Source organism: Ixodes scapularis, unplaced genomic scaffold, assembly GCF_016920785.2.
Source record: "Ixodes scapularis isolate PalLabHiFi unplaced genomic scaffold, ASM1692078v2 PGA_scaffold4__175_contigs__length_147842914, whole genome shotgun sequence".
In the NCBI taxonomy this organism is placed as follows: Eukaryota; Metazoa; Arthropoda; class Arachnida; order Ixodida; family Ixodidae; genus Ixodes; species Ixodes scapularis.
The window spans coordinates 98,911,987-98,935,638 of record NW_024609879.1 but is presented as its reverse complement, the minus strand read 5'-3'; the positions used below and the strand labels follow the sequence as shown (position 1 = coordinate 98,935,638).

General features: G+C 47.3%; 1 protein-coding gene and 1 pseudogene across 1 annotated transcript; one reads left to right on the top strand and one right to left on the bottom strand.

Moving 5' to 3' along the window:
• The first annotated feature begins 966 nt into the window (after positions 1-966).
• On the top strand, positions 967-9,147 carry LOC115322582 (annotated as a pseudogene).
• Positions 9,148-17,968: 8,821 nt separating this feature from the next.
• LOC120849996 (protein ALP1-like) lies at positions 17,969-19,776 on the bottom strand. Its single transcript, XM_040505306.2, has 4 exons — positions 19,525-19,776; positions 19,301-19,437; positions 18,861-19,038; positions 17,969-18,806 (listed from the first exon to the last, which is right to left on the bottom strand). The coding sequence occupies exons 1-4, from the start codon at positions 19,741-19,743 to the stop codon at positions 18,132-18,134; spliced, it is 1,209 nt and encodes a 402-aa protein (XP_040361240.1). The 5' UTR covers positions 19,744-19,776; the 3' UTR covers positions 17,969-18,131.
• Positions 19,777-23,652: the final 3,876 nt, after the last annotated feature.

Sequence of the window (23,652 nt, the reverse complement as noted above, 5' to 3'; positions counted from 1 at the left end):
CGTTATGGCGTGCTCTCCGCAGTTGGAATCGTTGGTGTTCGCGGTCTTTCAGATCGTGCTCCTCCGCCGGCTCGTCGTATCAAGAGCGGAGAACGCCATGGCGTTGCACTTTTTGCGCAGTTTGATTGGACTTTCGGCTCATAACAACGGCCACGCTCGGACCTATAGCTAAAGCTGAAACCAAGTATGGGCCAGTGGCGTACACAGGGGGGGGGGGGGGGGGGGGGGGGGCGAAGAGGCCGCGCCCCCCCCCCCCCCCCCCCCCCCCCCCCCCCCCCCCGAAATTTCCGACTTTACAACTTCGTGGAGAAGTTGTAAAAAAAAAAAAAGGAAATAAAAAAGGAAGCTTAAGGAATGCAATATGCCATTTATGACATAGTAAAATAATAAAAAAAAGTGTGTAGTTTTAACGTCTTTTATCTAATATGACTGGAAAATAATCAATTAACGAATATCTTTCTTTACTCGTGTCCCCGTTGCGCCCGAGATGTCCACAACAACACTACTGCCCTACAGTGTGACAAGTGTGACCGTTGGGTCCATCGGAAGTGCGAGCTCCTTTCTCTGCCGGCTTACCGTCGCCTTTCCGCGTCTCTTGAGAAGTAGTATTGTGGTGCGTGTCAGCTTCCCCCCATCGACGACGAGCTATTCCTGACAGCGGCTCCGCAGTCACCCGGGACCCCGCCATGTACATGGTGACCCAGGACCGCGACCGAGGACTTACGAGAACCTCCGACTAACCCCGGCTCCTCACGAAGGAAGAACCCTGCGATTTGGTTCTCGAACGCCCGTTCGATTCGGAACAAGTTACCGGAGCTCCAGACCACCATGGCGTCAATGCCCAGCAGCATCTTCGCGCTCTGTGAGACATGGCTGGATCCGTAAATTCTTGACAGCCACATCATCCCCCTGGACCTATACACTGTGTTTCGCAGGGATCGTTCTTCGTCCCGTGGTGGGGGCGTCATGCTTGCCATACCAAGCTCGTTCCCGTGCCACCGGCTCTGTGATCTCGAATCGGACGAGCTTGAAGCTCTATTTGTGGAAATTACTTTCAACAAGAAGAAACACCTTGTGGCTTGCGTTTACTGCCCAACGGCAGTGCGTTCAGAGTCTTACGAACAGCTCTGTCGCTCTGTAGAGCGTATGGTCTCTGCGGTCGGCAAGTACCACAACATTCTTGTCCTTGGCGATTTCAATGCCCACATTGATTGGCACGACCCCCTGTCCCCTACGCCCCAAGACTTGACATCGGACTCTCTCCTCGACATCATGGATACTAACGGGTTCACCCAACTCTGTACCGAGCCGACATACACTTCCCCCGCTGGTAGCACATCTTACCTTGACCTCTGCTTCGTTTCCAACCCCACCCTTGTCCGTGGATGTGTCGTGACGCCTGGCCTTAGTTCCTCTGACCATCGAGCCATCCTTCTAGACATGTTTGCATCATTCCCAACACGTGGTCCACACAGCAGGCTGGTTCGATCTTACGCCAAACGTGACATGCAGCACCTCCAACGACTTGTGTCTCTCACTCCTTGGGACATTGTGCTTTCTGAACCCACCATCAATGATATGTATGACCTCTACACTTCCCTAATGTGTGCCCTCACCTCCGACACTGTCCCTGAGAAGCGCTCCCGCCGCCGACACCACGCTCCTTGGATTACACGTGAGCTCATAACCCTGTCCCGACAGAAAGACAAGCTATTCCGCCGAGCGAAAAGAACCTGCCACGCCGACGACCTTCTGGCTGCCAAACAACTCCAGCGCAGTCTCAAAAACAGATTCGCGTGGCTCACCGGTTGTTTGTTGAGGACATTGCCGCAAGAGCGATTAGAGAAACAAAACTGTTCTGGGGCTACATGAACTCTCAACGCAAGCAGTCGCAGTGCCCACGTTTTCTCATTGATGACACCATGGTTTCCTCACCGTCCTGCATCTCGGAAGCCTTCAACTGCCATTTTTCGTCGGTCTGGTCGACATACACAGTGTCGCCTGAGCCTATCCTGAGCCCCACTACCGCAATTCCCTCGGCTCCCAGCCTCTCCACTTTAACCATGAGTACTGAGGACGTCCTTGAGGCTGTCTCCCTCATACATCCCTCCCAAGGCCCTGGCCCCGATGGCATCCACCCACTGATTCTCAAGTGCACAATACAGAGTATGGCTCCTCTTCTGTGCCGCATGTTTCAGCGCATTATTGACACGGGCACGGCCCCCTGATGCCTGGAAGCTTGCCCACGTCACACCCGTTTACAAAGGCCATGGCGCCCAAGCGAGTCTACTGTCTTCCTACCGTCCTATTGCGTCTACATCCATTGTCTGTCGCACTGATGAGCGTATCCTTAATAAGAAGATCCGTTCCCATTTCGACGACAACAACCTTTTGTCGCCTGCTCAACACGGCTTTCGCCAAAACCGCAGCTGTGAAACTGCACTGGGTGTCTTAGTGCACACACTGAGTGCCCACCTAGATAACCGCACACCTTGTGAGCTTGTACAGCTCGACCTTTCTCGAGCCTTCGATCGTCTTCCACACCCCTCTCTCCTGGCCAGCGTTAACGCCAAGGGTATATCAGGCACTGTGCTCGCCTGGCTAGCATCTTTCCTGGATAACAGAATGCAGCGTGTTGTCTACTGTGGCGCCAAATCTGCTTCCAGTGTTGTCCGTGCTGGTGTACCCCAGGGGAGTGTGCTTGGGCCCATACTCTTTACCATGTTCATAGACAGCCTCACTGATTCTTTACACTGCACCCCCATACTCCACGCAGATGACATCTCACTCTTGCAGCCAATCTGCAATCCTTCCGACTATGCATCCCTCCAATCTGATCTCGACCAGTGCTACCAGTGGACGCAGCAGCACCAGCTGCCCATCAACACTCAAAAATCAACGACTATGACTGTAATTGGGTTGTGTCGCCCTCGACAACCTCCTCCTCGGCTCACTGTTGGCCAAGTGGAGATCCGCAGGGTGTCCTCAAGTGTCATCCTGGGTGTAGAGTTTGATGGGCGCCTGTCATTCTCTCCTCACGTCCAACGCACTCTCGCCAAGTCTCGCCGTATGCTGGGCTTCATTACCCGCACCTCGCTCAACATGCCTCCAAATGCATTCCGTAGCCTCTACACATCCCTCGTTCTCCCCATACTCGAGTACTGTTCGGAAATCTGGTTCCCCCATTCGGTACGCCTACAGTCGTGCCTCGCCAGTGTCCAGCGACGTGCAGCATACACATTTTATAGCCGCAGCACTCCTAGAGCCCGCCGCCTGCCCTATCGTCAGATTAGGACTGCTGTTCTTCTTCACCATGCGTTTTGGCAACCGCTTGCCTCCCGGATGCATGGCGCTTCCGTGCGCCTCCTTTGCAGACTTCTCAGCCCTAGCCACCAGCTGCTTATTGATGCGCCCCGCCTCTGTCACCGCACTGGCCGCCTGCAGCCGCTGCATACGCGGACTGAGCGTCACAAGTCTTCATGGCTACCACGTGCTGCTGCTTTGTGGCAACAGTTACCGCCGGACCTCACACGATTTCTCCCCCCTGAAGACGACAATATCTTGTCCCTGGTAAAGGCTGCCCAGCGCCTGCACTAGCCTTCAACTTGAACTCTATAACCTTGCGCATGTGTGCGCAGTTCCTGGGTCCTCAGGTTGGGTTGCAAGCCTCCCCGGCATGGGCAGCTATGCCCCCAGCATGCCTGGGATACCCTATCCAATCAAGGCGAATAAAGTATTATAATTATTATAAGTATTATTATTTACTTTTACTTTTATTGTTTCGCGAGTGCCCCATATGTCCCTCTCGCGGAGCCGCCAGGGCTGGTTTGTCGTCGACATGGAGCGGCCGCCGTGTCCCCTGTCTTAATTGTTCCTCGAGGACCCCGTTTCTTGGTGCGCACTAGGGATGCCGCGAACCACCCGAGGTTCGATTCGAAAGGTTTCGACATTTCCGAACCGAACTGATATTCAAATTCGAAAGGCTTCGATATTCTCGACCGTACGGAGATTCGAATTCGAAAAATTCGCAACTTTCAAAAATCGTGGAGTTTCGAAATCGAAAAGGTCGAAGCTTTCACGGTTTCTAAAAGTTGGGGTTTGATTATTTCGAATATTTTTTTACTTGAGGTTGGAGAAATTCGAAGATTTCGAACTCTCCCTAACTTGAAATTCGAGAGATTCGAATGTTTCGAATTTCTTTGGATCTGAAAATTGAAAAATTCGAACGTTTCGAATTCTTATAGACATAAAGGTCGATAAATTCGACGATTTCGAATTTCTTTCTACATAAAGTCGAAAAGTTCGAAGGTTTCGATTATCTTTTAGCGCGGGCGCTAACTCACAACTGATTTTGAGACGTTGTCCTGCCCCCTTTTCTCTTTCTTCTTACACTATTTCTCTCGAATTTCATTCCCAGTCTCGGTATTTTGCATCATGATCAACATACACCAGCTCGCCTGCACCTTGACAATTCTTTAGTTTGTGATTGCTTTGGAGGTTTATTTTCCGAGACGGAAGAAACGCCGAGCAAAAAGCACAGAAGCTGACAGAACTTGAGGTTGAGGAGCGTTCTACCATACCAATAGCGTCGGAAGAGGAAAAACGGGGGGAAGGGGGGGGGGGGGGGGGGGGGGGGGGAGGGCTCCAGCCTCTCTCTTTCTCTCTCCCCCCCTCCACCCCCAGATATTTCGGACTGTTAAAGAAAACAATGCGGGGAAAGAGGGCATGGTCGAGCTTATTTTAATCTGAAATGATTTATGCATATGTATAGCTATGTCGCTCTTCACTGAATAAAAGGTCGCATAGATGGTCATTGTTAGAAAACGCGTTGTCAGAAGGCGCCACTCGTCACATGCTCGGTGGTTCGGAAGTTCAAAGCTATGTCTTTTCGACCTAAATAACTGTGCCTTTGGTAGGAACTAATAAATAAATAAACATGACAATAAATGCAAAAAATAAAAAGCTGGAGAAAAAAACAAAAAAACTCAAGAATCTACCGGAAGTGTTGTATTCTCGCATATTCACAGGCCCAGAACCACGAAACAAGTTTCTTCTACAAAAATGTGTACAGGCTAAAAGAAACATGACCCAAAAACGTGAAATGAAAAAATAAAAAAATAATATATATATATATATTTTATGACGTGCCGAGTTTGAACAATATTAGAAATCTTTTTCCCTGAGTTAATTTATTCCTCAACATGAAAATAACAATATATACATTAATTTTTATTCTGCAGATGGTAATTATATGTACTGTCTTTGGTGTTAATTTAAATGCGATAGCTCAAACGACGTAGGCCAAAAAAATTACCAAGTTTAGGGCATAATTGCCCATAGATAAATGTTTGGATATTTCTTCGAAACTCGTCTTGAAGAATAGTAATCATATCTTAAGACTGCACTTACCTAGGCTATACATAGATCATTCTTAAAAAGTTTAACATCTTTACCATAAACATCTTCGGCTATAGCGCGCTTCAAATATGGCACAAACGACAATTGTCAAAAACCCGTCGTCCTTCCTCGCTCCTTCGGGAATCTATTTCTTTAAAGGGATACTACAACGAATGTTCGGCGCTCATTTTTTGGTCTATATGTGTTCAAAAGAGCAGTATCACATGGAACATACCAATATCTTGTTAAAAAAGTCTCGAAAAGGAATTTTAAAACGAATTAAACGATTAGCAAAGAGCACCTGGTGGATGTCGCTAACGCCTCGTTTGTAATGCTCGTTTAGGAACCTTGACAGCTAGTGACGGAGGTTGTCTCGTCTCCGGCCACGACGAGAGAAGGGGGGAAGGAGGAACTCCCCTCTTCCCGAGAATCCCTTTTGTGTGTCGCAGAAGTCGCTATTGTCCCCCTAGAAGATTATAGAAGATTAACCCGTCACTCAAAATTCATACAAAAGCAGCCGCTTGATTCGATCATCGAACTTTCGATTCGAGAAAAGTTCGCGGCATCCCTAGTGCGTACCATGCGCTGTGCCTCGCTCGAGCGCAGCGGGGCCCCTCGATGTTTTGTAGCCTTTTTTTTTTATTTTGAGAAGAAGCGTCGGTACTGCTCTTGCACCCCGACGAGGGGTTTTTAGTTGAAGCGGTGTCCGGCTGACGGTCGACAGTTAGGGCGAAGGTTTTTAGTTTTCGGGGGTCTATGCAAGTGTCCTTTCTTAATTGGATTTTGTATTGTAGGTGTTTTTTTTTTGTACCGCGTGGCTCCCTATGGTCTAAAAAGAGCGATATCTGATTGGCTCCTCGGATGGCGGGAAAAGTCTTAGAAAAGTGAATATAGGCACGAGTCCTAATCGAGTGGCCGTGATATAGACCATTCCATTTAGCGCTCTCTGGGCGGCATCATTTTGTTCGCCCGCAGCGCCCTCTCCACACATCCGGGAAGTTCAGCGGGTTCGGCGGGGTAAAACGAGAGAGAGGGCACGCGCCAGACTCCGCTAGCAGACGACAAACCGGGAGGTTGCCGTTCTCCATCTTTGGGCTGTATCGGCGGGCTCTACCCAGCATCGAACTCTCGCTCGTGGCTGCCGTTGTGAAGTGGTTCGCGTTCTTAGAATAGTTGTGGCTACTCCAAAATCAGCCTAGAGCTCTCTGTTGTTCTATTTTGCTCAATGATCAACTAGCATATCTTTTTTCCGTTACTTAAATAGCAGTTGAGTCAGCCGGCAGTACTACCCTCAACTACTGCTTGTATTGCAGCAGGAGAGCACGTTTTATTTATTATTTCAGACTTCCACTCATGATCGCTAAAGGCCTACACCAGTACGAACTTTTGTATAGTAAAAAAGGTACAGCAACCGGATTTTCTTTTCGCCAAAGAGACCGGCCAATCTGACACAGTTTTCCCTATTTTTGTTTTTTTATTTGCACGCAGGTAACAGCGAAATTGGACCCTGTGAGTCTTTTTATCTAGCATAGTATTACACAATAACTGGCATACCAAAATCTGCGCATCTGCGCTTGAAAGTTCCAAAATGACGCGATTTTAAACAGAGTTTGCACGCCAGCCGGACGCTAGCTACAGCCCACTCGGCGGAGCGGAGGGAACGCGGGGTGAGAGGGGGAGTGCATTTTTTTCTCTTTTACCCTCTCTGCTATGACCCTAATGGAACGGTCTATAGGCGCCTAAAGACGCGGGATTTGCGGTTCAAGGTTCGAGTACGGAAGTTGTCATCGGCAGTTTGAGAACCGCGCGAGATAGGGGCGCGAGTGTGCGACCTGCTGCCTCAGGACGAGAGCCAAGTGCAATATGTGAATGTGTAAACCATTTTAGATCGTCCCTTTGTTGCGTTGTGTGACTTCCTTGACTTTCTTTCGTGAGCGGACTTCGGAAACCTTAGAAATCAACACCAGCGAACAAATCACGTGAGATTTTTGTTGGTTAGATCAGGTTAACATAGGGGAGTAATTTATGGTGGAGAAGCTTTCCAGTGCTTATCGTTTATCCATCAAGATGTTCCGCGTTTCTACTTATGCATCATTGTTTTATCAGCCCCGATGACTGGAGGCTTTCTGCATTGGAGTCGTGCTTCATTAAATATTTGTTTTTATGATTCTTGTTTTCTGCTTACTCTGGTGCCTTCTTTTGACGTGGCTTGTAAATAAAAAAAGTAAAATGACAATGCCTTCCTGGTGGGGAATTTCCGGGGCATCATTTCTATGTATCATAATCATCCCAAAACCAATGTGACAACTTTATTTGAATTACTTAATAGAAGAATGCATAGTTATTAGAAAAAAATGAACATGCTTTTATTTTCTCTTGGACTTTCTTTTCTTTTTACCTTGTCGCCCTTTACTCTCGTTGGTCCGGACCCCGCGAAATGAAATCCTGCGTACGCCACTGGTACAGGCTATTGTTATAACTGGCGTCCATCGACTGACAGCCACCTGCGGATGTTTTACTATAGAGAACCTCTCCTCCGTGAGATTCGAAGCGTCATGGAATGAATCATGAACGACTAGGCAAGCGATCACCTCCGCACAGCACTCAAATTACGAGCGGAGCAAAACCTGACTCGCAAAAAGCGATGGAGTCAGCATGCCGCACTCTTAGCGATACTTACCAAGCGGTGGCGCCTAGCTACTCGGCGAGCAAATCAGTGTGTCGGAGCGAGTCACGTGACAAAATACTCAATTTCTAAGAGAGAGCTAAAAAAAAAGGAAATAAATTGTTTCTCTTTACCTGCACCACCTGACGCTATAACAAGTTTAATCCACTTTAAAATATAAAAAAATGAGGGCCGTAATTGGCCCTCATTTTCGAGGGCGAATTACGTCACGTGTCACGTGACAAAATACTATTGGAATGGATTTTTGCTCTTAGTTTTCACGTGCTCAGCTCAGAGGCTCTGATTGGCTCGCAAAAAATACAAGCTTTGCCCTTTTGCCAAGTTATTCTGAGCTGAAGCATGCCTTCGCTCAGGAGGTCTGACCGAGGATCAATGGAACCCAATTTTTCCCGGCATTCGAGCTGCGCTTTGGGTAACGCTCGCCCTGGAACCTCTAGAAGTAGGCGAAACGAACCAATGCCTCCTCGGCATCCGGTGAGCCTCTGTGCCCAGAGGCTTCAACGCGACTGAAAATAATACGTGTAGAGAACTTTGGATCCGCAGCTCTTTCTTTTTTGTGTGTGAGCGACCAGTGACGACTCCGGACTCGCAATGCCGATTAACGTTGCCAACTCAAAATTCAGAAACACGCCGCAAGAATCCCGAAAACCGCTAAATTTATAATGTTGCGCAGGAGTGGCCTAATCAGCGCAGGCATACCCTGGCGTCCGACATGAAGCTCGAACTCTTGCAGAGCAGCTCACGGACCTTACGTAGCAACCACCCAGCTGCTGAAAGCATGCAGTGATTACATCGACAATTATTGCAAAGTCGGGTACGAAACTGCACTGGCAACTGCGAACGGCCTTGCCGAGGGCATGGGTGGTGACAGAGTGATGGAATCGGCCCCTCGACTGCGGCGTAAAAAGCGCCAATTCAGTTATGAGTGCCAATACGAGGTTGATGACGTCGAGACAAAATTCAAGCGAGAGTTCTTCTACCAGATGATTGGCACCGTAAAGATATCGATTGAAGAACGCTTCACGCAGATGGAGCAGCACGTGAGCCTCTGGAGGTCCCTTTAGGACCTCACCCGACTTCCCGACAAAGCAGAACTTCTTAAACTGTGCCAAGGCTTTGACCACGCACTGAGACACCTAAGAAGTGCAGCCATCGACGGTACAGATCTCTGCGAAGAGCTGATCTACCCATGCAGCCTGTTGCCTACTGGATGCAGTGATCCCCAGGACATCCTCCTGTTCATTCTGCACAACCATCTACGTGAAAACTTCCCTTACACGTGGGTGTCATTGAGGATCCTCCTCACTTTGCCAGTGTCAGTGGCCACCTTAATTACAAAACGCTCTTGTAATTAAAATGTGTAACCAACTAGCCCAACAGTTAATTTTAATTCAGTGGCCATCGCTGAGAGCAATTTTTCAAAATTAAAGCTTATTAAGACATACCTAAGATCAACTATGGAAGATGACAGGTTATCGTCACTGGCAATTTTGTCCATTGAAAACAGGATAGCGTCTAGCCTGGATATCTCGCAAGCCGGAGCCATATGTTGAAGGCTCGGAAGGTTGCCTGCTAGGGTATTCGACATGGTTAATTTGTGCTTTTGTTTTCTCTTTCTATCAGACGATTTCTATGGGAGACCCACAGCTGAAATTTGGTTAATCTGAGAAATAAGCGTATTTTGAATCATTTGATCACGGTGCCGACAAAACTCTCAATACTTGCGAACGTCGTTTGTTTTTAGGATGTGGTTCTCGACTGACAACGAAAAAATCGCGACCCTACGCGCTGGGTCACTCTGGCATATTTACTAACAATGTGCTGTTGGGTGCGAAAATAGGAGAGGGGAGGGCGCCACGGCCGCAGTTTGCTTAGGGCGCTTGCTGCTCTATGGCCGGCCCTGCTGGTTGCTGTCTGCTTCAAAATGCAACAGCACACTAGCGCCACCTGAACCCCTACACTCTAAGAAAAAAGGGAGGAGAAAGGTAGTAAAAGCGACTGTTGCTCCTTGTTGCGGACAAGTTGCCCAGTGAAGGGAGGAACGGCAGTTCAGATGAAAGGAGGAGGTCGAGTTCCTCCTTGTTCAGTTGGCGCAGGGGTAGAACATCGCGCTACTGACCAAGCGGTCAACGGTTCGATCCCCAGGAAAGTGGGTTTTTTTTTTTTTTTTGTGAAGTTTTTTTTTTTTTTAGTTTTTGTTTACCAAAACACACATAAACAAACACAGACCGATGAAAGGAAAATTAAAGTCCTTATTATTCTCCGAGACGTTTTCCTCCTCCAGGCAGACCGGAGAAAGCTTTCGCCCTCTCGACCCATCTTCTTTCGGTATCGTTTTTCGAGCACATCGCGCACGTTGTTTAATAAATTAATGTTGAGTTGATTGAGCTTCAGCGGCAGCGAAGGCCGCCTGTAATTCCGTCTTCTAGTCCAAACGTGCAGAACATTTCGGTTGCATTGACGTTTTTACCACTAATTTTATCAAACGAACTAACGAAGCCGCTAGAAACAGCGAAGTTCCGGAGCAGTGCCAGCAGCGCTACATACACTGGGTAAGACGGCCGTCTCCAATTTGCGGGACACACGCGGAACTACAGCTGCTACAGCAGCGAAACCACGAGGAACTGTGTGGACGTTTTCGACGTTATGGAAATCGCGGGAACTGCGTCCAAGGAAGGCAGGTTTTCCTGCCGGCTGCCTGGGTGCCTTCCATGCTGAGTTCGGTTCCGTTGTCCCGTGCCGAGTGCCAACCGGCGTTCAACGTGATTCTTCTGCGTGTCAGCAACATCGTCAACGTGGTTCTGTATTTCTTCGTGTCAGCGACATCGTGATAGCAGTGTTGTGGGTTGTGAACAGAAGACTGGAATTATCGCCGATGTGACCGTGTGTTCGCGTATCAGTGGTGTAACAACAAGATGAGATGACGTAAACTGTCGGGCATTGATGCCGCTGGTCGGGCCGTTATCGGAGGGGCCGGGGTGTCGCAGGATGACATTCCGCTTTACATTAAAAGAGTTTAAAACCACTTGAGGGATTAGGTGCAGTCGATCGACGTGTGGATAGTCATGTTGGAACGCTGGTCTGAACGGTAAGCTCCTATCGTACAGTGGCCAATGTGACTGTCGGTCCCCGAGAGCGATTGCGCTCTGGGGAAAAGATAACACTACGAAAGTATGACGGAAAGTACGTATATTTATAATGGAAGTTTAGCATAAAAAAAAAAAAGACAGGCAAAATCGAAAAAAAAAACAAAAAACGCTATCCTTTATTTTACTGTTTAAATATATTACGGTTCCTGTAGAAACTGCCCTCTAGGTGGCGCGCTGGGATGAGCGCTAATAGGGTGCCTACATGTCTGTCTGTCTCAGGGTGAAGACATCCATTGTTGCCCTGAATGTGCCAGCGCGTGACGCTCTCGCGCACTTGGTGCGTGACTTGGGCGGTAAAATGGCGTCTATGCATTAGCCAAAGCTACGCGCTCGAGCTGAGCGACACCGGATTGCGCGCACTTCAACGTGCATAAAACAACGATTGGGCGGAAAAATGGCTGAGATGTCACCACTCAAGCAAAAGAGCGCGTGTGTATGAAGGCACTCTAAGCGCTAAAAGTTTTCGAGCTCGCAACGGCTAGAGCACTATATATATAGCTCCTTCGGAGCAGAGTAGCGCAATCTAGAACGCCGTCTCTCGGCGACTAGCGGCGAACGCCCGGAGGTTCCAACTGCGGTCAGAAATGCATGGAGAACGTGAGAAAATCGTTGTTTCTCCAGTATTGCAGGGATGTACGAAATGGCAATCATTTTTGACATAATAATGAAACATTTTAGAATAATATGCGATAAGTTTTGTGCCATACAAGGACGTAACTTTTTTTTTTTTTTAAATTGCCTGAGCGGCATCATGCAGCAGACGACACGGTGATGTCACTCCATTCACGTGACCCGCTCCGGCCAACCCGAAAAGCCCATCTCCGCTGCGAGCAAAAATCGTCTGCTTCAAACGCCATTGCCTTGGAAATTGCCTTCTCAAAATTTGCACACGCATCCGATATTATTAAAACTTTGATAAAGTGTTTAGCGCTTTACTAACTTCACGACAGGCTAGTTTTGAAAAATGTGAACTCGCCTTTAGTTTTTTAATCAGCCGTGTTATGTCGATCTCCATGTATTCTCCCATAGGGCGGGCCGCCTCCTGGAACCCTGAGTACCACGTGACTCGCGCCGAGCCGCTCTGTCGGCCATGTTGTCGGCAAAACACGGGGTTCAAAGGATTGCGCTACTCTGCTCCGTAGGAGCTATATAGTGCTCTAGCAACGGCGCAGCTCCGTACACTTAACAGTTGTCGGAAGTCGCGGCTTTGACTGCATTCAAGTTGATCGAAAAGCGATTTCTGTGCCCGTGAAGCATCACTTCCATCTGAGTGGATATCCGCTCTACAGAGATTAATTCAAGACGGCAATTGCAGCTTTGCGCGAACAGCACAAATAGAAAAACGAACACTACAATATAAATACTGGCTACGAAGGGCCATGCGGGAAAACAAACTCATGGCTTGGAACCACATTGGAGCGGCTCGATTTATTGGCTTTCAAATAATTATGGCATGATCGAGCGTCTTCTTTTTAATAAGAGATTCATCCCCTGAGCCATTAAAAATAGCCTCAGATGTATGACATTGCTGGAAAAGAATGAACGTGTTCGGAATATTTGTTTTTGCTTAGGGAGTCCCCGAAAAATTCCGTACGTTCAAAACGACCACTATAAAAGACGGAAACGCAGGGCTCGGTAGTAGTGATCGGGGTAGTATGCTGTTGTATTGATGTTTGTATGTGCGATGCCTGTGTATGCGTTCAATATATGTTATAGCATCTTCGATCAACTCGCACTGGAGCCGCCCCGAAACCAGCACGGTGCACAGTGCCCCTCGGTGGTGGAGCACGAAGTCGGTGCAACATCGAAGACAAACTGCACCGCGCCTGTGTCGGCGGTAGCGCCACCATGCGTCACCTGGATTTTGGCGCGCATTGCAATTGAGCAGACGCTTTTCTCTTTTTGACAGCTGTCAGCGGGCTTGGCCTTCCTTTTTGTTTGCGTGTTCTTTTTGCAGTGGTAAAAGATGAACACGGTTGAGGTTTTTGTGAATGGTGCCAGACATCGCGTGACGTTATCCAAGGCGGACCTCGACGATCTGATGGCCGGCGAGTTGTTTTTTTTCTAAAAAAAATAAGAGTTGGCGTACAGTTTTGCTTGATACATGACTTATGTCCTTTTATGCATCACTGACGAGGGATCAGATTATTTCATTTAAAGTTTTGTATCAAACAGATTCGTCGAGGTTGCAAGCCTGGGCATCCTCGTTTGCCGGCGGCGCAGGACCTCCGACGGTCGGCGACGCAGGACCTTCGACGATCGGCGGCGCAGGACCTTCGACGATCGGCGGCGCAGGACCTTCGACGATCGGCGGCGCAGGACCTTCGACGATCGGCGGCGCAGGACCTTCGACGATCGGCGGCGCAGGACCTTCGACGATCGTCGGCGCAGGACCTTCGACGATCGGCGGCGCAGGACCTTCGACGGACGGCAGTGCAGTACAACCTTCGACGGCCATCAGCGGTGCGTATTTGTCTATGACTTTTTTTTTTTTTTATGTGCATACTTCAAGTTTCCAGAGCAAGGGCATACAAACCTGCCGTCCAACTTTTCACTCAGCAACAGGAGAAGCGCCTTCTGTGTTGCTCCATGAACGGATACATCCCGTGTGAGCCAAATGCATCGCTGGCCTGAAGGGACCGCACGACTACGAGTTTGTACAGGGGGACGAAGGTGGTAAATTTTGTGTATAAAATTTCCAAAGAATGAGCTTACCAGAGTGTGAATTAGCTACCTATGGCGGCCGTCTTTAAGTGAAAGACAGGTGATACAAGAGCCAAGAGATGGCAGCAGTTTGACATATGTTGGCAAGGTGATTGGACTTCATATCTTATTTTCACACTGGTGATTTAATTAGTTATTTGAAATTTCGATGCACTAAATGCACTATTTTTGGCCACCTCTGTACAAAATATTAGCGTGATGCATTAAGAAACCAATTTATGCGGTTCCTTCAAAGGGACAAAGATTTAGTTGACTCGCACGGTAGGTTCAATTGAGATTTTCAGAGGATGTTGTAGTGTGCTATTAACAATCTCAAGAAGTTCATGGTGTGTGCTGCTGCGACGAGATGGCACCACTTGTCCGGCAGTGGCATATCTGCCCGTGTGAACGGCAGTGCTGATCCCCGTGGATCTGAATGTCTGTATGCTGGTCACGAGGAAAGAAGTCTTCATGGAAACTCCGAGCTGGCTTGACGTCTTTCCGTTCACCGGGATTCGCACATGGATCCCGGGACACCGGCATCTCGCGCCCCACAATTTAAGCCTTTCAGCATTTTTACAAGCCTTTTGAGGCACTCTTTATCGTCGCTTTTCCTGTCTCTTTCTACGCATTCATAGTGGCCATCCACGACCACTACAGATGTCATCCTCAAAAGCTCCAAACAATTTTTCAGGTCAACCTGATTTATGTGGGCAGGTGCACCTTTAGTCATATTTCGAATGGTCAACGGCTACGGTTCTTCACTGATCAAGCCGTTCACATTTTTCAACCACGAAGCAAGGACAAGTTACATTGGAAATTCGCTACACCCCAAATCCAGCAACGTACAAGTTTCCGGACGGTCAAACGTGCAATGCCTCCAAGTTAACAATGACATCCACTCTTTCAGAACAACACAATACAAATTCCTACTGGGATGACGATGGTGATCCTCTGGGAATCCTGTTCAATGTGGTCATGTGTACCTGCTTATTTCACGAGTTACCCAGTTGCAGCTGGGCACCTGCTGTGCCAAGTCCATTTCAGGTGACAGTGCTTGCCTGTGCTCCTGATCCAAACTTCTGCTGTCCGAGGGTCCCAACGTTCATGATCCTGTCCAGCCTTTTTCACCGGTGACTACGAGCGCCCTCATTGTGTCTTGTCCAGGCATGCCTTCGTCAGTGCCTCCTCTTCCAGGCAGCACAGGTGTGAGTGATGGTGATAATAATGTGCATGTCAATCAGCAACTTCTGAGCCGACCACATTGCAAGGCCGGCCAGTTCATCAAGAAAGAAACTTCCGACACCTCTCAAGAGCTATGTACTCTCCTGCCACAAGACATCACCTTTTCTTTATGAGTCTATTGATCATATTTAATTTTAGCTGAATGTTTTTGATTTCCAGTACCGGAGTGTTCAGTGTTTTCTTTTTCTTCTCCAAGCCAAATGCTTATATGACATGACATGTGCATTTCCTATATGGATATCAACTCACTCTTTCGTTAGGATGGACAAGGGTGTGTGCTTTGCCTGGTGTGGTGACATCATTCCATTTTTGTTGCAATGAATTTGTTAATTTTTTGCTCTGAAGCATGTGAAAGTGTGTTCCAGACAAGCTTTTAGTATTGACTGTGCTATGGCAGCATTTTATTCCTATCTATTTCTTTGCACTTTCCTTACGATGCAGCTGTTGGCATCAGGTACTACACAGAGTAGAATCACCCTTCGTAAAACGCATGTGAAAGCGTTCTAAGATGAACTGATGTGGCAGTGCAACTAGCACCATATCATAATCTGCACACAGTACATAGTGCATAGGATGGTGAAGAAAGCGAAACAACTCAGGCAAGCTGATGAATGACATCCATAGCAAAACCGAGACAAGCTGTGTTTAGCACTTTGTTTTTCTGTCTTTTTTTATTATTCCTGTCTCAGGTTTACTATGGAGGCCATAAAAGGGTACAGCAGTTGCTGCAGGTCCCTTGACTGCTCAACCTGTTTGGAGCCTCCTGGGCTGGGTTATATCCATAACAAACACCTACAACTTGGGTTGTGAATTTACACAGTGTATTTTTTATATGCTTACACTTTCTCTGGTGACCTGGTAGTTTTGTTTTGTTATTGAAGGGGGAAAAGTTATATTGTGTCTTGAATTGCTTCCCAAAAGGCAATTGAAAAGGATTTCAATTGCCTTTTGGGAAGCAATGACTTTGTGCTGGAGATTAAAGGAACAGTGCTGCTACTTAACCACTTGAAGTGATTTTCAAGATTTGTGTATAGTGAGATTTTAACCTGCCACATTCTTCCTTCTAGCTGTTATTGTATAAGGGAGGGACACTGTTGTATTTGTAAATAATATTTTTATTCACTAAAATCATTACTTCGATTATGCCATTTGTATGTGTATGTTTCGTGTTTGTTTCATTTCACGCTTGGCATCACAATTGAACTGGTACATATTAAACATTCTAAGGCAACCACCTTAGACCCATTGTTCATCAGCACCAGTGAGTCTTGTCTCATTCTTCACAATGGGTTCCACCTCGGAGCTGCCAAGCCTTCATCGGCATCAAGGAAGCACCGTCTCTTCTGTCGGGGCTAGTCTAGGTCCTACTCCTGCTCCAGACTATGGTCACAGCACGCTCGTTCGATTTACTTGCACCTCCTGCGCCGGTGCCGAAAGTCTAGGGTAGTGTACTTCCGGGTGTAGCTTAATACACATACCGGAAGTACACTGCCCTACACTTTTCTGTACCGGTGCAGGAGGTGCAAGTAAATTGAACGAGCCTTGTGATGACCGTCCTTCATAAGAGACAAGGGATTGTACTGCTTCGGGACGCATGATGTGTATCAGTCAACACAAGCATATACATTAGCACAGCCCTATAATTTGTAGTGCAATGTAGGTTGCCGAGAGTCCTTGTTGGGTTTTGCCAGGATGTTCTATATTCTATTTCAGCATGAGCTGAAAAAGGGAGAAAGTTTGAACCTCGTGAGCCAGTCGGGGCAACAGAGCAAAGTATGTCAAGAGCTCGGTTAACACTGTCGGTATACATTGTCATGTGCTTCCCTCAAACACTCCAATGGGCTCACTGGGACCCTACTGTTTGCCAAGTTATGCTGAAACAGCAGTCCCTAGACTCCCTACTCGCTTTTTAAAATTAAAATACACCATGGACAACTTAAATAATGCAAACGGCTTCTCTGTTGCAATAAATTTTAAACTTATTTTATATTAAACAAGATTTAGCTACTATTATTAGTTCTAAAACATTTCAGTGTGTTGATCTAAGCTTATTTTTTGCTTCCAGAGTCTGAAGAGACAACAGGTAACCGTTTTTTTCAAGGAAAGGACTGCATCCTGCCTGATGGTGCTCCAACCCAGAGTGAATGGAGTGAAGGAGAAACCAGGCTGCTTCTTGATAAATATCAGAGTTACCTGAGCCGAGTGGGGCCCATGAAAACCTTTAAAAACAAAAAAGCCATGTGGGCAGCCATCTCGGAGGACATTGCTAATGACCTTGGCTCCCACAAAACAGCAGATCAATGTCAGAACCGCTTTAAAACCATAAAGAAACGCCGGACAGAACGAAAACAACACAACGCCTCATCAGGTGCAAATCCCGTTTCTGTTCCCTACGATGAGGAATTTCAAAAAATCAAGTCCATTGACGACAGCGTAGAACCGGAGCTTCTTAGAGGACCTGGGCGAGTCGAGTTTAAGTCCTCGGCCACTCCACACAGTTTGGATAGCTCTAAGCCAGAATATGCCAAAGAAGCAGAAGGTGAACCCTGTGTGCGAAATGATGTGGAAGATACACATGCACAGAGAAGAGCAGCGGGAACGTCGCCACAAAGAGAAGCTGGAGGTTTTGCGCAGTCTTCTGGCGCCTGAAAAGGATCTTGAAGCCTAATGGTAGACGTGTAGATGTAAGGATTATCAGCCAAGACGTGCTTTTATATGGACAGACTTCCATTCCTTTTTTGTATTTATAAATATTAAATTTAATGTAGTTATTTTTCTAGTTGGTTTCTGAGGCTGTAGAAACTATGTATGCTATTGCTTTGCAGAACACAGGATCAGGTCAAATGCATAATTACTTTATTATGTTATTTCCTTACAACAGAGTGCACAAAAAAGTTGGCAGGTGCCGCACACTTTCCTACAACATAGTGGTGCACAGGAACGTTGACAAGTTACTGGACTGTGCGAAGGTAGCATGCAATTTTTTTTCTCTTTTCTTCACCCAGTTGTTTTAGTAGCTTCTCCTTCTTGGGGTTTTCTTTAGCCCAAGCGTCGCCCGGGCCTGGCTTGCGACCCTTGCTTGCATTTTTTACTTCTTCCTCATCTATATCTGTGTCTCCTGCGTCGATACACAAATTGTGCAAGACGCAACACGCAAGAATAAACTGTGTGGCCTTGTTGACACTCCAGAACTCAAGGTATAAAAGCTGCCTGAAGCGTCCCTTCAGTAGCCCAAAGGCATTTTCTATTCGGACACGTGTCTGGCTCAGCTTTAAGTTGTAGTTCAGCTCGTCCGGCACGAGTTTGCCGTAGTTCCTAAATGGAGTTAGGAGGTACTCTCTTATGGGGTACGCTGCATCTCCTAGTATATGATACTTGTCACCCTCACAGATTTGTGGCAAGTCATCCAAGACAAAGGACCGCCTGAATGCCTGTGCGTCGTGTGTTTTCCCCGTGTGCCCGAGAAAGACATCTAGGAACTTTCGATCAGAATCGCAAATTGCTTGCATGCTGTAGGACTTCTTATCGCGTCTGTTCGTATACGTGGATGGAATTTTATGTGCAGGGCATCTGGTGTCCACATAGGTGCCATCCACACAGCCCAAAACACGAGGGAAGCCTGAAATCTGAAGTTAATTTGTGATCAGTACTTTTTCAAGCAGGTGCAAAACTAACTTTACCTTTTCGAATTTCGCACTAGCCGCAACCTTAGCTTGTGCAGATATGGGAAAATGAATGACGTCGGTACTGATGCTTTCCAAGAAGCTTGCCACCCGCTCGACGATGTCATGAAGAGTGCTTTCTGCCATGCCAAATATCACTGCGACAGCTCGCTCACTTAGTTTGTTTCCAGCAAACCTGAAAAAAAAAAAAAAAGTACTTTTATTTATTTATTTGTACATACTGCTAGCCCGTAGGGCCGTGGCAGGGAGGAAAAAAAAACAACAAAAAACACACACACACAAAAAAAGAATATGACTCATACCTCCAACAGAGCTACGAACAATAAAGTGGTAACAAGATTAAATACAAAACGCGCCGAGAGCGCAAAATAGAAAACAAGAGCACTGTCATATTCAAAGCTCAGATTGAGAGTAATCTTCCGACCTAACTTACTCACCAAAGGAAGGAAAGTACATGTTCTTCAGCAGTCTTCCGGGAGTAGGGACCATGGCCACGAGGATAGAACTCCGACTTCTCATAGTCAGCTATCACTTTGTAGCACACGTCTCGGGCTACCCGGAAATGCTTTCGGAACTGAAAAAAAACAAAACAACAACAACAAAATATATCTTTCCCATTATCACTGGTTTAAGAAAGAGTACCACCAGATAATAGCCGTACCTCGGTGTTATCGAAGCGCCTCACAACGCTCTCCACGAAGTTCATGACTTTCGGGCGCTCTTTGCCACCGCAGCAATCACCGGTAATCGCGGCGATGGTAAAAAACTCGTCGTCCTCGCTGTCCGAAGAGCTAAGGAACTCATCGAGTGCCGCTGCGAGGAGTGCTCGTTTTCGTAAGGTCGCCATCTCGACAAACTGCGCGTCTGCTACTCCCGCCATCTTCTCGATTCCCGCTCCAGGCCGCAATGCCTGATGGGACTGCACCCCGGCGCACCGTCGATTTTCTTGGTGCACGTTGGGGCAACGAAAAGCCGCACCGGGAGGGTGCGCACCGTTGATCGAGGACGTCGGATGCGCACCGGTGCAGTTGGTCGAAGACGACGGGGCGCTACTCAGTGCACCGGTGCGCACCGGTGCGGATGATCGAGGATGCTATTAACCTGATGTTTGTAGTGTGCGCAACGTGTCTACATGTGTGAGAGATTCCGAAGAAAAGGAAACGTAATTGTGGCGTAAGAAAATAATATTTTTTTGTAAAACATGAATTGGGCGGTACCTAGCGCCACCTAGCCTAGCTACGTGCGATTACTCTGCTTGACCCTGCCATCTGGTGGCAAGCGATTTAACATCCTTTTACGCTACGCGGCTACGCCATAATTTCGTGTTACCGTGCTGAGGTAAGCCAAGAGGTTGCTTCGGATTTGCTTTTTTTTGAGAGCGGCTTTTGGTTTTGCGGGCGAATGATTTTCGCTCCTCCGTGATGTGCGGTTGACGCTACGGTTGACGAAGGAATTGTGGCTCGAGGAATAGCAAAGGTAGGACATAAAGTGCGCGAACTGAGTGCCGGTTGTCTCCGTTGAACATCGCAGTGCTGACGATGAGAAGACTGAGTGACTGCATGCTTTCGAAACGTAAGTTTCTTTACCTGCAGGGGTAAAGAAACTTCGGTAATAAATACAGTTCGCGGAAAGCTCGTGTTACGTTTTTATTTCCTGCTCCTCTCGCTTCGTGCAATAGACTTCGTGTTCTCGTTAAGCCTTACCGAGCTCGATTTGCTCGATTCGTGGCCGCCATAATGAGATGCAGTCGACGGAGAAACTTTTCCTCCCCTGCTTAAGGGACGAAAGTTTCTCCCTTTCTGAAGGAACATATGTGTCAAGAGCGTTCCTCCATTTAGGGAGGACTATACTGACCCTTTTTTCTAAGAGTGTAGCGTTTATTGTACTGTATGGCCAAGACGAGTCCCGAGCAATCCAGGCGGGCATAGAGCACTATGTAGCTCCTTCGGAGCAGAGTAGCGCAATCTAGAACGCCGCCTTTCGGCGACTAGCGGCGAACGCCCGGAGGTTCCAACTGCGGTCAGAAATGCATGGAGAACGTGAGAAAATCGTTGTTTCTTCAGTATTGTGGGAATATACGGAATGGCAATCATTTGTGACATAATAATGGAACATTTTTGAATAATTTGCGATAAGTTTTGTGACCCGCAAGAACCTGACTTTTTTTTAAAAAATTGCTTGAGCGGCATCATGCAGCAGACGACACGGCGACGTCACACCATTCACGTGACCCGCACCGGCCAACCCGAAAAGCCCAAATCCGCTGCGAGCAAAAAGCGTCTGCTTCAAACGCCATTGCCTTGGAAATTGCCTTCTCAAAATTTGCACAGGCATCCAATATTATTAAAACTTTGACAAAGTGTTTAGTGCTTTACTAACTTCACGGCAGACTAGTTTTGAAAAGTGTGAACTCGCCGTTCATTTTTTAATCAGCCGTGTTGTATCGATCTCCGTGTATTCTCCCATAGGGCGGGCCGCCTCCTGGAACCCTGAGTACCACGTGACTCGCGCCGAGCCGCTCTGTCGGCCATCTTGTCGGCAAAACACGAGGTTCAAAGGATTGCGCTACTCTGCTCCGTAGGAGCTATATAGTGCTCTAGGCGGGCAGAAACTGAGAAAAAGGAGGAGACAAGAGCGCGCGGGGATGTCAGAACGCGAAGCTCTGGTTGAAATGATTAGTGGCTGGACGCAGAGCTAGCAGCCTTCGCCTTCACTGCACTCATCGAACGCCTTTGAACGCGAACACCAGAAGCTGAACGCAGGCGTTCCGCGTTCTGCGTTCTAACGCTCGAACAGTATAGTGGAAGCAAAAGATGCCCTTTCCTCCGTTCGAACGCAGAAAGCAGGCGTCCGGAATTCGGCGAATGTAATGCAGACAAAGGCGTCTTTAAGCCTACCCACTAATCGTTCCAATCAGAGCTCCAAGCTTTGACGTCCCCAAGCGATCTCGTCTCCTCCTGTTCTTGGAATACATTTCAGCGCTCAAAAAACAAGGACAAAGAGACGAGAAACAGACAGCGCAGTGCGCTACTAACAACTGATTTTATTACATGGAGCGACACTTTTATACCATCCGAGTTTCTGATTTCGCTCCACCACTAGCCAACCCGATGCCAGGCCGCGTCATTGAGGAATGCACGCTCATTGTCCAATAGATCAATTGAAGCCACGCTGAAACATGCTGCACCACCCTTCTTAATCTCATCTGCCTCGACCATCTCCCTCACGGTTTTTTCCTTGTGCCGTGCCAGAATCTTGCTCTCGGAAAAAAACGGCACACAGTTGCAGCTTTGACATCCATCCGACAGATGACCGTCCCGATAATTTCATACTTTAAGTTTGTGTTCCCTCAACCTATCATTAGCACACCCACCGGTCTGACCTATATACTTGTTTCCGCATGATAAGGGGATCTGATATACTATACTCCCTCCGCACATTCAACGAAGGGATCCCTGTGTTTCACCGCGCATCCCGAAGGCGCCTTACGAAAAGGATCTGTCATCCTACATAATCTACTAAGTTTGTTTGGTGCGGAAAACACTACTTGCACGTTTGATCTATTGGCCACCTTTTTCAAGCCATGCGCCGTTTTGTGAATGCACGGTATCACCGCGACCTTTTGTTTATCTCTGAGAGCCATTGGGCGAAGGCAATCTTCACTACACACTCTTTTTAATACGATCTCTGCAACTGACACCACTACATTCTTCGGGAAGCCAGGTGCCAACAACCGCCTATACTGCGTGCCCAGGCCTTCTGACATCACATGGTGGCATGATTTTTTGAGGGCGTTCAATACGCACATATTGGCGATACTCCTTTTTACCAGTTTAGAATGAGCTGAATTGTACGGCAACAGCGGTTTCTGGGCTCTAGGGTGGTACATCCAACACACGTCTTTCAAAAAAGATTAGTCTGATATCAAGGAACTGCAACACACCATCTACCGGTAGTTCCCGGGTTAGTATGAGGGGGTGTAAGACATTTTTAAAAACAGTAAAGAGGTCATCCACTCTCGACTAGAATTCTGCAGGCCCATGGTTGAACAGAACTAAAAAAATCATCCACAAATCTAAAAACTTTGATTTCATTAAAATCGTTGCCTTCATTAAAGTGCTCAAAATAAAACTTTGTCCTGATGGGCTAAAAATATGTTACTGAGAATGGGTGCCAAAAATGAGCCAATGCATACCCCTTGTTTTTGTATATAGACCCCGTCATTCCATTCCACAAACGTCGATTTAAGATAAAACGAGAGCATTTCAATGAAACTCTCTTCTGTCATGCCGATTTGATTCTGGAAGGACCAAAGCGATCGATACAATGTTCCACGGATGTTATTAACTTGTCGTGCGGCAAAGAGTAGTATAAATTTTTAATGTCAAATGAACAGGCTTAAAATCCTTTGTCGGAGTTATCTTTTAAAAAATCTAAAATATCGTCAGAATTTCTTACCGAAAATGGATCGTTAAAGCCTAAAACTTCCAATTTGACTTGGAGAAGAAGCGCGACCGGCTTCTGCCATGAGCCCCTCTCTGATACTGTGACCCTCAGCGGACATTGTTCTTTGTGGGTCTTGGCGCTAAACATGATTTGCAAGCTTCCAATTTTGTTCTCAGAGCAGCTCAGAGCATCAGTAAGAACAAAGATGGAAGCTTGCAAATCATGTTTAGCGCCAAGACCCACAAAGAACAATGTCCCCTGAGGGTCATAGTATCAGAAAGGGGCTCAAGGCAGAATCTGGTCGAGCTTTTCTCCAGGACAAATTGAAAGTTTTAGGCTTTAA